Genomic DNA, 15,507 nt, shown 5'->3' on the forward strand with positions numbered 1-15,507 from the left:
TAATGTAAGCTTATTTGTTTGTAAAGAAGCATATTTTTGTGAATATTATTGTGAATTGTTATTTTTTCGGATAACATAATGCATGTAAAATATACTAAACGAACGTAATAAAAACATCACTAAGCGATAGAATTACAGACTTCGAATATAAATGGAACAATGACAAGAATAAGGGGCAATAATCTTGGAAATCTTGATGGATGAATGAAAATAAAGAAGCTGAGATTACTATTATTATACTTCTCGAGATATCATGAATAATCGTCATTCTCTAATAATTATACAATTACGCCATTCTCTAATAATTATATAATCACGCCATTAATTGTGGAAATGCAGGACAATTAACGAATCGTTGGGCGACAAACATACAATTTGTCTTTAAATCGATTTATTTCTAATTTAATGAGTATCATTTAATACAAATAAATTTCTAGCTATAGTAATGCACGCGTGCGCGTGTATATTATATTGAAGATGAATTTTTAAATATTATCAATTTAGTAGAGAGAAATTAAGATATTAGTATTGTGATGATGATAATAATAATAATAAATCTTTTAGCACAAAAAAAAAGAAAAGTTCAATTTCAAGCAACGTTTTTTTAGAACGTTTATTTTAGATATTACTTATTTATATTATAAACAATTTTTAACTGCTTTTATGAAAATCTTTTAGAGGAAACGGGCGCTAAGTCTCATGTTAACGCTATACGCCACGTCTGTATATCGACTTAATCGATACGTCCAATAAAATGTCGACACCTAATGGAAGTCTCTGCGAAACTCACGTGTACTTTCTCATGTACACGTGTATATACCTATGTACCGATTAATTTGCCGCCGTTTCATTACGCCGTTACATGTACAGAATATGTGTTCAGTGGAAGTAGGTAAACTGTACACGTAATTCCCTGCGCTACGAATTCGCGCGACGTTCTCGTACGGATTGTACTTGAAATCGGCTTACAAAAAGTAAAAAAAGTAGTATACAAACCGCATCTATGAATAACGCGGAAATCGTGTTTACGCATGGACTATTACATTCTGCCTGACCTGATCTTTACAAATTCAAGATTATAAAACCAGAAATGTGTTTACGTTCATGATTTTACGAATCGAGAATATGTAAAATTAGAGACAATTTGTTTATATAATTTCGATATTCATATTAATATTTCATTACGGATATGAATCGCATAGTATAATATTACATTGCGGATATGATTTGCGTAGTATAATATTATGAATGCTCTCTTTGTGCATTATATGTTTTACTTTCGGTGCGTATTAATGTAGTATTATCTCTCTCTCTCTCTTATTTTTATTGCTCATTATTAAATCGTCAGAAAAAATATAAAGTTTTTTGTTCTACAATAATACTTAGGTAGATTTTTTATGTTAAATATAGATATAATTTATATCTATATAAAAGATATTAGGTATAACATTTTCCATATAAATAATTACAATGATTTTTTTACATGTATGCTGTAGAATTTTAAGTTTATGGTCTGTAAATATATATAATTGGTTGGTAATTTTTTTTCTATTCTTATTATAAATCCTAATTTGAAAATAAAAAAAGCTCTCCAAGTAGGCACTCGAAAATTTTTAGAAATTTTATTGTTCTCAGATTTAAATAGTTTGATTGTAATTAGATTTGATTTCGGTACATGAAATATGTACAAAGAGAATAGCTATATCCATATAAATCCATATCTATGTATTCTTAATGGTTATATAATTCCATAGTAAATATACAGAATATACCAGAAACATATTATCTCAAATAAGCTTTTTGGCAAATTTGAAATTAATTTATTCGTATCGAAAATTTGATCGGATTTAATCTATATGTATGATATATGTATTTCCTCTTGTTTAATAGATTTATAAATTGAAATCTCAGGCCACATATTTCAAATTATTTAATATATAAAATGTTTTACACATATGTTATAGATTACAAATATCATTCTATTTTTAATTATTAATTATCCGAGAATTGCGATTATTTTGGCAGACACAATTATCTAGTATTTTAATTTCTAGTACTCGCTGTTTATTTTTATTTATGAAGATTCGATCTCTTTTCGCATTACATATATCGTTGCAAATAGTCGACACTATTATAAGTTTGACTGATAATGAACGAAATCGAAAACGAGATTCGATAGTCACAGCTCGATTTTTTTACGATATTTGCATTTTTATGAAAAATAGTATTTGCTGTGGAAAAATTTAATTTCTCCGCGACAAGTCAAGTTTCGAATATAGGACATTATTCAATTATTACGCTTACGTACTTATTCCCGGCCACGTCAAAGAACGCGAGCTGGCTTCCGCTAAGTCTTACGAACGAAAGAACCGAGAAGTAGATCAATGCGGTTGTCAGACAGGCTTGCGCGAAAAATGCGAAATTAGAGTGTTATTACGTGAGACACGCGGCCGCTTTAAGGACGGAAACATATTTTGTCGTAGAACGATCTTTACATTTGCATACATAACGTTCTATGTTTACACTCTGGGACGCCGCCGTATATCTTACGCGCCACATATTATTTATACTTTATGCTCGAAGAGAACTTTGAGAGCGAAATATCGGCATCGGCGAAATAAACGACTTCAATATAGCCAGTGTAATACGGCAGGGCGATCCATTCCTGGTTACTACTGTTACTATAACTCCTCCGCGAGATGCACCTTACCTTGTTGCTGTTCTGTCCCATATCGAGCTCGCGATTATAGCGCTTCTCACCGTAGATCCAGTCCTGGATTACCTTCTGGATTTCCGGCTTCTCCGGGTCCACTAATCGAAAGGCAGTGATATTGGTCCCGCCGTGTCTGAATTCTTCTAAGTCGACGGTATGCAAGTCCTGAAAGGAGGAGAATTTCAATCAGTCGTGACATAAATTCCTATTATCAGTCACATACTTCCGTACTAAATCGTGGAATTTTATATTGGCTATACCATACATTCATTTCATAATGTGTTATAGCTTCTTTTTTTTATTATTATTACATTTTATAGGAATATTTATAGTTCGGCTATAGAAGATTTCTATTGATCACGTAAATATTAGTTTCACGAATATTATATTTTAATAAATGTTGCCTTATAGAAAAAATATAAATAATAATTGATGACAATAATTGATGATTGTCTTTACATTTTTTAATTAAAATAAGATTTAACGCCAAGCAAGAATGATAAAAATTATGAAATAAATTTTGAAATAAGTAAGAAAGAGTTATTTGGAATAAATCTTTATCTGAAATTCTGTTTTGCAGTTTACAGTGGATTAATTACGTAAAATAAATCTCAATTCACATGGTAAAGCCAACATGATGTTAGATGTTTCCAGAAAATTTCCTCTCATGGTTATAACATTTTACTTGTTTCAAACTACGTAGGGTCCTAATCACTTTAACAGATGTCGAATTTAATAAAGCTGGGCGATTCTTTTTCTGTGTGATTTTCAAAGAGAGTTTAATGTTTTGTTGCAAAACATTTTCTATAAGAGATTTGTCAGTTGTTTCTGCAATACAAAAATTGTGTCTAATTTGTTAGAAGAAAAAGCATTCATATTGTTCTGATTTTATATATCTTTATGATAGATTATACTTATTACTTTTGATATTTAATTTATAATTTATGTTATAAATCTTTCAGTGCTGTGGACATATAACACATTCAGAAAGTAATATACTGTGAGCGCCTGCATCCGCTTATATATTGCTTTTAAAAAATTATTTATTATTAAAGACTATTTATTAATAATTATTTATTATTAAAATATTTTTGTGAAATTATATGACCATAGATATTAATAATTTATCATTGTATAATACATTTGGGGAAACAGAAAACTACTTATATATAATTTGACATATTTTGCAGAAAAATATATATATACATATATATATATACATTGTTTTTCAATTATTTGGATAAACATATTCGCTGAATTCGTTGCGGGTATCACGGGTGCTATGGGCATGTTTATACACGTCATAGCGCTCGCGGTACTTGATTAATGGTAAACAATTTTAAAATTAATATATGACACGTAATAAATAATGTAATCATTTATTTAATAAATGCTATTTTTTATTTTTATAAGATATAACGCAATATATTTGATTTTATGAAGAAATCATAACGTGTTGGTATCTAAAAAGTATTTAGCGCTGCCAGACAGTGGAATATTCTGTGCATGCACGACTCATTCGTCAAAATTATTTAGCACTGAAAGAATATTAATAACCGACTGCACACGAGTAAAGTTGAAATATACTTTGTGTATGTCAAACTTGCGAAAGTAAATTAAATGACTACCATGGGTGCAAACATATTACAGAATTGGAATAACGCTTTCGGTAAGAGTTAATGCGCAATAATTGTTTCATACCGTTTTGATAAATTGTATAATAGATCGATCACTCACTCTCTCTCTCTCTCATCGCGTGTGTATCTCTGTTTCGGAATTACTCTAATATATTATAGAATACAATGTATCGTCATTTATTTTCGCTACGATCGACAACACATGAAGAATGTATGAGTTTGCATTCTTCGTGATGTATTCAGTAGCTATCAGCGGGAATAAAGATAACTCAAGCATAGAAGGATCTGCTTCATGCGGGCTGGTATCTGTATCAGTGACGTTGGTGGGTCCGACGTGATTTAAAGTCGCATGCAGAGCTCGAAGGCGCATCCCGGTTCCCATCTTTTCGAATACTCGCGGAGAATCGCGCCGCCGCGGCCATTTATTATCCTTTATCCCGCATATACGGGAACATGATGGATAAGTCCGATATTCTCGATCTGCTGTCTTCGCGAGTGAATCGACACACTTGGCGACGTATCCACGTTCCCGATGTCACGCGGATCGATTGACCGCCTCGTTGGTGATCGATCATCATCTCGCCTGCGGCTACATCCGGTCTGTCCTCCTTCGAGATTCGAGACACGTTGCAATATCGAAATCGCGCTTGTCACGTATAATAACGCACAATAGTTCCAGATAACGCGAACTGAGTTACGAACTTCTTTTTAATGTCGTTCTGTTCTCTACCATCCCTGTAACGATCGTTGCGATTATCAATCTTCGGGGAGGCAACACGAATACGAAGGTCATGGAAAGAAGCATTTAGAAAGTATCATTAATTCTAAGATTATTAGGTAGACTAGTTCAATAATTACACTTACATAATTTAATAAAGTGAAATGCCAATATATGTATAAAATTGATTTTTTCTTAACAAAATTATTGCATATAAAGTATCAATATTTTTGAAATTAAAAAGGAATCTCTAAAAGAATTTTTCGGTGAATAAAAATATAAAAAAAGTCTCGAAGTGTAACACTTGGGTAAGGTTTATAATTGTGAGTTTTTAAAATATGTATATATATTTTTCTCATTTCGTTTAACTTAATCGAATATAATTACGCGCGCGATAAATAAATAAATATATATAATATATAAATAATTAAAATAGGTAATTAAAATAATTTAAAATATTTTTGATAGTTCTACATTTGTGCCAAATTTGAGAAAAATCAGAGTAAAACACTTAGGTACATTTAATTGTTAATTTTTAATGAGTTTAGAACTTATTGTTTGGAAAATCATTACGTTGCTTCACTTATTTGATTTTCTTCTTTGATCGATACACATTTAATACATAATTTAAGAAAACCAGCATGTACTAGTTATAGTCGTCGGAGGAATAACTTGCGCTGGTAAAACGAGGGTAACGGAGGGGAAAATTTGAAGAACTCTTCCGTGAGGACACACAACCAACGGCGTGAATGTTATTATTGTACGTGCCGGTGCAACTTCTTCCAGCGTGACGATTCGCAGCAGCAGCAACATCCTGTGTGTCTCCCATCTCCTGTGACATTTTATTAACACACGTTTTTCAAAATTGCAAAACGGAAGAATGTGTGCGCGCATCACGTAGGAATGCGTATATATCACGCATAAATGACTATTGATCGATCGCAACTCGATCCGATGGTCGCGCGATGCCGGCATGAATATCTGTCGGATACTTTTCATCCATAACGTTGATGGAAAACAGATTGCTGTATCCTCTCTTCGCCTATTCGTCTCGATACGGGGGCCGTGTAAATATACGCGATATCGGATTTTCGTTCACCTGCAGGAGTAACAGAGGAACGAGTAACAAAGGGACCGGCTTTATTCTCAGCATGTTATCATCGCGTCCGCGGAATATGGATGCAGATCCGGGAAGAATATTGCTTTTCACACGGTATATTGCGCACTGCGCTGCTGCGGGATCTGTCATTAAATTTTCGTTTCGCTCGTAACTTGTTTGAAACGGGAACAGCCGGCGCGTGCGAATATATATATTCGCGGACGCGAACAGAGTATCGTCGAAGCTGTTTGACAGATGGTTCATGCATTGCAGAGATGTGTATTACTGCGTTGTAAACAACTATATTTGGTTCGATCATACGTCACAGTTATTTTACAGCAGACTTTTAAATATCTAATTTGTATTCCGTTACATTTATGCATTTATTCGATGCGACAATTATGGATCGATAAGAATTATTTTCGACTATTCTCTAATTTTTAGAACAAATGTGATATATTATTTTTGTTGTGATAATATTTTTTAAACTTCGCGTAGATAAAAGTAAAGAATTAAAAATTGATGATAGGTCTATTTTTATAATTATCTTAAATTATATAAAAAAATCTGCGTATGAATTTTAAATCTCAGTTTAATTCACGAATTAAAATTTTATTTGATTCGAATTTTACATTTGAATGAATAGATCTAGTATTATCGGATAATATTAGATTATATTTATAAATTCAATAATTAAATATTTATATTTCTATCTTGATATTTGCGAAGAGTTGTGAGTGTTATTATTATTATTTTTCTCTTTTTAGTGGAGACTCGACTTTTTCTTAAGTTATTTTCAAAATTTTATAGTTTCCTGATTAACTTCTTAACATTTTTATGGTTTCACAGTTTCCTGATTAAAGACCGTTAAGTACCCTCTCATTGAGCGAAATTTTGCTTGGAAAGTCTTCTATTTCACCGCGAAACAGGATATTTCCACTCGAAAGCTCGAGAGTTCCAAGGTGCAACGGGCGAAAATTCAGCGGCGTATCATTGTATAAGCGATGGATGTCTGCAATAAGCGTCTTAATGGCGGCTAAAGCCATAATGACTATAACAATCAACGTAATAGTTACAGGCACAATAATCGTAATGATCGCGCGCGAGGGGGGACTACAACGATATCTCGACGTTGCTAAATTCGAAGGATGCTGCAAAATTCGCGCGATCCCCTCTCAACCAAACGGTCTGTGCGGGAGGGTGAACGTCCATAATTTCGTTGCGAAATCACTGTTTCATGGGGCGAACTTAATTCGATGAAGGCTAATCCGTCGAAAGCCAAGCTTGCAGTGACCGAGCGAGAATCATTAATGCTCTCTCACCACGTTTCTTCGCACCCGGGGAAAACAACGCGTTCCGCGCAACAATATATGTGTGTGCATCAATATCCTATGTGTAACACAGCTATGCAGACTTCCTGACCGTGCTGCGGAAAGGTCAGGTTGATGGATGATGGCCAATTTTTCCCTCCGAGAGTCTTGACGACTGGTCGACGTAAGTGAAAATAAATAGTCTCCGACTCGGGACATATCGTCTCGGGAATCGAGCACGGCACCGCTTAAATTCCCACGTGCGATGGAAATCAGCCGCGACACCAAGCAATTATTAAGCAGCCTTATCCTTTTCATCTCTTCCGAGCTCTTCCATGTCGACAAATCTGGTCGCGTTTGTCTAATAATTTATCATTCGCGCCTTCCCGCGCTACATTAGATTGCATCGTTTACTCGGTAATGTTTATTTAAAAACCACGCCCATTTGTTCTCGCTATATGTTTCTTTTATATGAATAACAATTTATATTAATGAAGCTAGCGCATCTTTTATTTTCATTTTAAATTAATTAATAGTCGTAGCTAATAACGTACTATATTGCGTTTCATTTTACAATAGAATCATTAACAGACTATATTATTAATGGAATTTATAACTGATTTCATCAATCTTCTTCAAGTTGATGTTGAAAATGTTAAATGTTAAATGAATAGTCTACCATGTTTAACAGTTTATTAAGTATATAAAATATTTTGCAATCATCGATGTTAAGATACTACGTTCGTATGATAAAACAACAAATTGAAATGATCGTCAAAGAGAAAAATACAGCAAACATATTCTGTTTTCTAAAAAAATATTTTACTCAAGAAGATTCATCGCGAATGTAGTATTCCCTTTTGTAGTTTTCCACATGATTTCTTAACGTTACGCTGATGTATCTGGGTCAAAGTGATATCCACGCGGGAATAAATTTTACGACGGATCCAAACCGCGCTGTCTACGCGACTGCCAACCCCGTCTGTTTATGAATTGATACCAGGTGATCAACGCAATTTGTCGTCAATGTTTTACGAACCCTGCGTAAAGCAAACCGACCGTCATCAGTAGAGTCAACGGGAAAAAGCCGGAAGAAGAAGCTCGATTCTTTCGCGCGCTTGAACAAATACCCTCGCTGATTTACATTTTAATGGATCTAAATTGAAATCTAGTAGGAGAAAAAGGGGGTGGGGGGACGCACCAAGATAAATTGCGCCGCTTGCGGTTATATGGCGTGTCCGTTTAAAGCTCTATTTATTTTTTATCATTTATATTGCCGCCGCGAATGTCGGCGTCGACGCGACGATGGTTTCTCGTAGCGTCTTGCTCTCGTCCGACAGGATGTCTTCTCTCGGAAGCCTTCGCCGCCGCGCCGAGACGGCTGTAAATTACTAATTATCCTGAGACAGCTTCCAATTTTAACTACTTCCGCTACTTCTGCTACTTTTACTCATTTGAGCGAACGTTTCGTCAAGTCGCGCATCCTACGCTCGTATAACATTTTCATTATTCTCGTTACGAGCCTCGCGGATGAACTTCGAATAAACGAATTTTAATTCTCTATTGCTATTAAAAATAACATCCCGTATTCGCGATCTCACAGCAAACTTGTGAGCTTTCGTTCCAATCAAACGAATCATCTGTCAAAATTATTCGGGTCTTCTTCTTTCTGAATTTGTATTTTAATTTATCATGATGAGGGGCTTATATAATTTACACTAATTTTTATTTCATCATCGAATTACCTGCAGAATGTTAATGCCTTTTTAATTTAACATTTTACGTCAATCTGAAGATCCTCTGCCTTGCAATTAAATTTTGACTTGTCTTAATAGCTTTTAGAATTTACTTCTAGAATTTATTATAATATTAATGTTCTATAGATTATTGAATGAATGTTTCGTCAAGTTGCGCATCCTGCGCTCACATAATATTTTCATTATCCTCGTTATGAATTCGCAGACGAACTCAGAATAAACGAATTTTAATTCTCTATTGCTATTAAAAATAACATCCTGTATTCGCGATCTTAGCAAATTGTGAACTTTTGTTCCAATCAAACGAATCATCTGTCAAAATTTATTCGTGTCTTTTTTCTTCTGAATTTGTATTTTAATTTATCGTGAGACTTCCAATTTATTAATTTTTATTTTATTACCGAATTACCTGCAAAATGTTAGTGCTTTCTTAATTTAACATTTTCACATCAATTTGAAGATTTTCTGTCTTACAATTTAATTGTGATTTAATAAATCCAAGACTTTGTTAGTATTCTATAGATTATTATTGATTTAATGTTATTTGAGATATTAATAATATGCAATTGTTGAATCTTAACATAGTCTGAAATAATAATATTTTAAGTAAGATCCATCAAATTTGTTTTGCTATAGAACAGGAGAATCAAGCAGATTATTACATTAGTTGAGATAATAACACGAGTAAATTTGTGGAAATAATACCGCAAAGACCATTTACCGCTACACCGAGCTGTTCTACGTTTAACATCTTCAATCACGAAGGTTCAATGATAGTTAATGGCAATCTCTGACCAACGCTACCGTTTTTACGGTAATCGATTTCTCGTCGTTTTAGCAGCAATTTACGAGGGGCTCGAATATTCCGGGAGTAAAGTTATCGATCTTCGACCTTCGCGAGAACGTCAAGCCTTTCGGCTCTCTCTCTCTCTCTCTCGACGTCTCGAAGACTGGAAGAGCCGCAGATGGCGCAGATGATGAAGATCGCACGAATTAGCCTTACGAGCGACGCGCCTGATGTAATTTCGCGGATTTTATGTCTATTCCGGATTACCTCGTGGCTTACGACGAACGGAAAGTCGATTGCTAATCGCATTTAATCTCGGATACTCACCAGGGAAGTGATAAGGTAGCTGTGATAGTCGCTCATCATTCCGATCTGCTGCGCCTGTTTCAACACGTCGTAGATTCTCTCGGTCGAGCAATCCAGGACGATATGCGATTCCGCGGAATTCTTGATTTGTTTTAGCAGCGGTCTGAAACGAAATAACAATTCATTATTAGAGAGACAAGATGGCTCAATGATTTAAAAAATATAAGAGTGAGAAAAGTCTGTATAAGAATATCGAAAGGGAAGCTACTATCTCGAATGTGCACGAACGTTTCGGTAACTAAGTTTCAGATACCTTTCAGTTTAAGGAATATTAGATGAAATACGATTAGGGCAAAGGGTAAGCAGCTTTGAAAATAACTCGTCGGCCGCGTCTAGGACTAGTTAATGAAGTATGTCGACTTAATTAGTACAAGGAAAGCGAGAATGTCTAATGTAACGTGAAGCTTGAAATTTTCGCGGGCTCCGTTCGCTCTCTCTCGCGATGCTCTTCGGGGACGGAGCGGTTCCGATTCCGGACATGCTTTCCGCCATGTACCACTGATAAAAATTTCATACTGCTGCCGGCTGCTCTCCGGCTGCCCTTCGACCTCTCTCTCACTCTCTCTCGTTTCCCGTCATTCAACATGCACGATAATGCGAATCTCCTTATGCAGCCTGTGGAAGTCAGGGGCTCGGCTCGTCGTGGGAATTTTTCATGCGCTATGCATAATTTAACGAAAGTGCCCTTTATGCGCGCGTTGCTCTCGTAGACGTATCGTCCCGTGAATTTCACCTCCATTCCCGCATCCGTCGACGACGATTGCGTCTCTTTCCGCGTCTGTGACTTTATCGAATAATGAAACGGAGAAGGAAAACCGTTTACAGAAAAGAACAGAGTTATATAGTCTTCTTATCTTCTATATATACATATTAGTTTCTATATTGAAATCACAGCTGATTGATCATACTTTTGGCTATTGAAGCAGATTCATTATGAATCGCGTCTGAAAATTATAGTCTTATCGAATATAAAGTTGTTGAATTATAATGCATTATATATATTTTGTGAACGCAATTTTTTTTACTGCGCGTGCTATTCTAATATAAATTCTAGAAATACGAAACTATAAACGAATAACGCAAAATAATCGTATCTTTGTATGTGATAATTTTCTCTAGTAATAAAAATGCATTCAGCAGAAAGCATCACATATTTTCCACAATAAAATACTGTCTTGAATAGCTTTACAATATTACAGAAAGAGAGAGGGAGAGAGAGTCGTGAAACATTTCAAAATACTAGTATAATTATGTTTAGTATAATTACGTGTAGTATAATTACGTGTAGTATAATTATGTATAGTATAATTACGTTTCGAGGCCGATGACTCGTACATTTTGTCACCTTTTAGCTTTCTAAAGGTTCATCGTATTTTCATCGCGTTGCTTGGTAGTTCCGGCTTTTACCCGAGACTACCCTGAGGGTCGGAGCTAGTTAAAGCCATTTGAGAAATTCTATGTGAGAAATTCTCTTTTTTGACATGGTACTCGAACGCCAGTTAGTTGATTAGTCAGGTATTATATTTGTTTAAAACTATTCGCGCATTTTTTGAGGCATTTTTTATATTATTTAATGGATTTTTTAAAAGCACATATTTTTAATGTTTGAAATAAAAATATAATTTTTCTCTCGTAATATTTTTTATTTTCTGTTTTATTTTTATGACACGCTCCATGCGCATGTGAAAATGTGCGTGCGCAAGGAAGCTAAACTTATAATATATACATTCATACATATGCGCAAATAAAATATTTTAAAGCCAAACAGGAAATTTTTGTATGTAAAATTTAAATCTATAAACTAAACTGTGATCGATTTTAATGTCGTTAATCAATAACGAGAGCAATAGATTATTTTATTAAAACAGGGAGGCTTTTTATATAAGAGCAAATATTTTGGTTTGACAGTAGTGTCTGTTTCGATGAAATGTGCCTGTATTTCCACTATTAACGCACAATCGACGAACGTAATATAACAATTACAAATTATAGCGTTATTTGTTGTTGATTGTTATTATTACTAGGTAATGATTAATTGCACTGATCGTTGTAATGATTGTGCACTCTAAATTAATCATCCTATCATCCTATCATCATGTTTATACCGATTCTAGCTATGTATGTTTACAATTATGATAGTTGTAGATATTGCAGCAATCATGTTGTGTTAGTGGACAATCTAAGCACCTAAGCTATTCATCAAACATCAAGTTTTAATGTGCGTTACTTGTGCGAGCAAAATAATTTGCTAAATTGATTTCGCAAAGCCCGCATATTTTGGTTGTTACATTCAAGTTATCCGTTCTTCTGTAAATAAAAATGCTGATTTGCACTCGCACCAATTATTCGGTATTACATTACGCGTAAAATATTTTTATTTTGAAAAAGTAATAGAGTTATTTTTTTAATTTTTAAAACACAAATTTTAACATGTGCAAATGTAAAACATAACGTATCGATTCAAATTTCGATTTTTGAAATTGCAAATTTAATTATCGCGGAAGTTATAGAGTTGTTGTCACAAATTTTGTCACAAATTATTTATTGGAAATCTTGGCTGATCATTCGCGAAGCCATGTTCGCGCGATTATTACGAATTCCGCGACGATAATAATTTCCTAGGCGATATAAATTTTGATAACATATCAAGAAAAGAGAAAAATAACTACAGACACTTATTATAGATTTGTATGATATTGATAACGCGCAGTATAAACTTTGTCACTGATAAGGAATCAATTCGACGCTTCGCAAAAGAATTCTCCATGTTCGAGCCTCTTCCCTTCTAGATAATACCTGCTATTGCGAGCTGCACTCTCGAAAGAATCAAACAACCTGACATAAGACGAGTAAACGTCTTCTGCTTGCTCTTTTTTCTTTTTTTCCCGCAAGGAGTGGTCTTCTTGGGTACTTTAGTCGATCGTCGTCGCCGTTGCTCTAGACTTTAGATAGCTTTCGAGAGATAACTTGTGCGATCGTCAACCCCTTGCGAGAAAGGTCGAGAGATACCGTATCGCTACGAAGTGTACAACGATGATAAAACAATCTTGAAATTTTTAATTCCGCCTGTGGGAAAAGAGTGATGAATCGAGTAACTTTTGAATTGAGACGATGAAAAGATGAAAGAATATATATATAAAACTTGTAATTGCTGTTCGTTTCTGATATCTTTATAGTTCATTATTGCGCGCGATTATAAGTTTTCAAATTTAACGAAATAGTATAAACATTAGCCTGCATGTTACTTTTTAAATAGATATTTAAAAGAATCTATCTTGGAAATGTATTTAATGGAGAAGCATTTATTAAGCATGTAATTGCACAATAAATGCTACTCCGTTATTAGCTGTTATATAATATATCATCATTCCAATTATAAAATAATAAAGATTGATCTCTTACCATGACAGTTATTAAATAATATCGCGATTGTAAACATAATAAAAACATTTTTTTATAAATAAATATTTTTTTACATTAATATAAAATCTTTCATCTATCTCTTTTGATTTTTGAAAATATATCTGAAATCTGTACAGAGTTCTTAAATAGATGTACATCATGGAGATACATTATTATAAATATAAATATAAATTTGTCGAAGCAATTAAATAAGATTCTGAATGATTAGTGTGCTCGTTAGGATATGATTGATACCGCGTCGAAAACTATCTTTCATTAAGCGGGCGCGTTCGAAATATGAATGTAATATATAATGCTCGATATATAATGATAAAATGACGAAGAACGCGTTGATGAAAAATGCATCCTGCAATTCGATACGTTTGATAATCAATATTATGCGCCACTCCAATATTTGTTTTTCATCAAGGAAATGCAAAAACGCCGATGACACGTCAATTTCGCGACCTCTTCGTTAAATGAATAACTTGGTTCTCCACGTATAAGGACACGCCGAGATTGCGTGTTTTATCGCCCATGATTCCTCGCCGAAATAAAATTATTATGTCTCGACAATTCTTGCTTATCTTGTAAGAAAACATTACATTTAATTTTGAACATCTATTCTTAATAAAGTAAACCTGTGTCTATTTTAATTATAATTTGGGATTTAATCTTTGCTATCTTATTATTATATGACGATATCAATATCGCTTGCCAAAATCGCATAATATCATTCGAATGTGATGAGGCTGTATGCATATCTAATATTAAGTTACGTTTAGTTTCATTTCATGTCGGTTCAATTCAATCGGTGGCTGCTAGTGGGCAGGTATATTGAAATCGGATAATCAATAAAGCACAGTTGCGTGAGTCGATTAAACGCTTTATTGCGGCTGCCACATTGCAGGGGAGATACTTCTACTCAGTGTTTGGCAGTTAGCGCACTCACGCTGGTTACAGAATCCTTTCATCGTCTCGGTAGAGACTCACGGAAGTAATAAAAATAGCGCGGTGCATTGTAGGTATATTACTATATACAGTACATCGACCAAGTTCTCTCTCACCGATTTAATTCCCTTCGATACCCGAGCTGTTGATTTTATGAGAGAACTCTCGATATCTTCTTAATATGACTGCGATTAAATGATAATAGTCGTTTGATTACAAGAGCCATAAAAGTAAGGCAAACACAATATTTCTTGATGGTTAATGAAGGATGAATCTCATATAAGATACATATGAAATTTGGGCGAAACTTCATCTAATCTGTTTTTTTAAGGGTGCTATTTTGAGTTTTGATTCTACAAATTGTCGTATAAAATATGGAAAAAAAAACAGGAAATTGACAACTTAAAATATGTTCATATTTGTATTAGATTATACGAATGTATTCTATTTTCACTAATATTTATTGAAATTGATTAAAAGAGAGAATTATCGATAAATATAATATAAAATATTTTACTTATATAATATATATTTTAAATGTCACAACACAATTTTGAATATGGGAACATTTTACATTTCTCATTTGTAAATGTTGAAAGAATAAAATTAATTAATTTTTTTTATTAAATATTTTGTTAAGCAGGCATACTTAATTATGACTTTATTTCTTACCTTCTTTAAAAAGATGATTCAGTTCAAGTATAAATGGATTTTATGCACATATTTAAATAGAATTATATTATATAATTCATTGTCTTGCTGTTAAT

General features: G+C 33.7%; 1 protein-coding gene and 1 long non-coding RNA gene across 10 annotated transcripts in view; one reads left to right on the forward strand and one right to left on the reverse strand.

Moving 5' to 3' along the window:
* LOC145936648 (uncharacterized) overlaps positions 1 to 15,507 on the forward strand; it is a 203,161-nt gene that overhangs the window by 175,617 nt on the left and 12,037 nt on the right. The gene's annotated exons all lie outside the window — the stretch shown is intronic.
* Positions 1 to 15,507, reverse strand: part of Kair1d (Kainate-type ionotropic glutamate receptor subunit 1D) — a 384,639-nt gene that overhangs the window by 30,105 nt on the left and 339,027 nt on the right. For all 9 annotated transcript variants that reach the window (XM_083038994.1, XM_083038995.1, XM_083039000.1 and 6 more), the window contains 2 exons: positions 10,349 to 10,490; positions 2,711 to 2,878 (listed from right to left, as the gene is read on the reverse strand). In XM_083038994.1, coding sequence (XP_082895120.1) covers positions 2,711 to 2,878; positions 10,349 to 10,490 — 310 coding nt within the window. The remainder of the gene's footprint in view (positions 1 to 2,710; positions 2,879 to 10,348; positions 10,491 to 15,507) is intronic.

The sequence above is a fragment of the Prenolepis imparis genome, unplaced genomic scaffold, assembly GCF_030444845.1.
Source record: "Prenolepis imparis isolate NDT839.2.m4 unplaced genomic scaffold, iyPreImpa1.0 SCAF_5, whole genome shotgun sequence".
In the NCBI taxonomy this organism is placed as follows: Eukaryota; Metazoa; Arthropoda; class Insecta; order Hymenoptera; family Formicidae; genus Prenolepis; species Prenolepis imparis.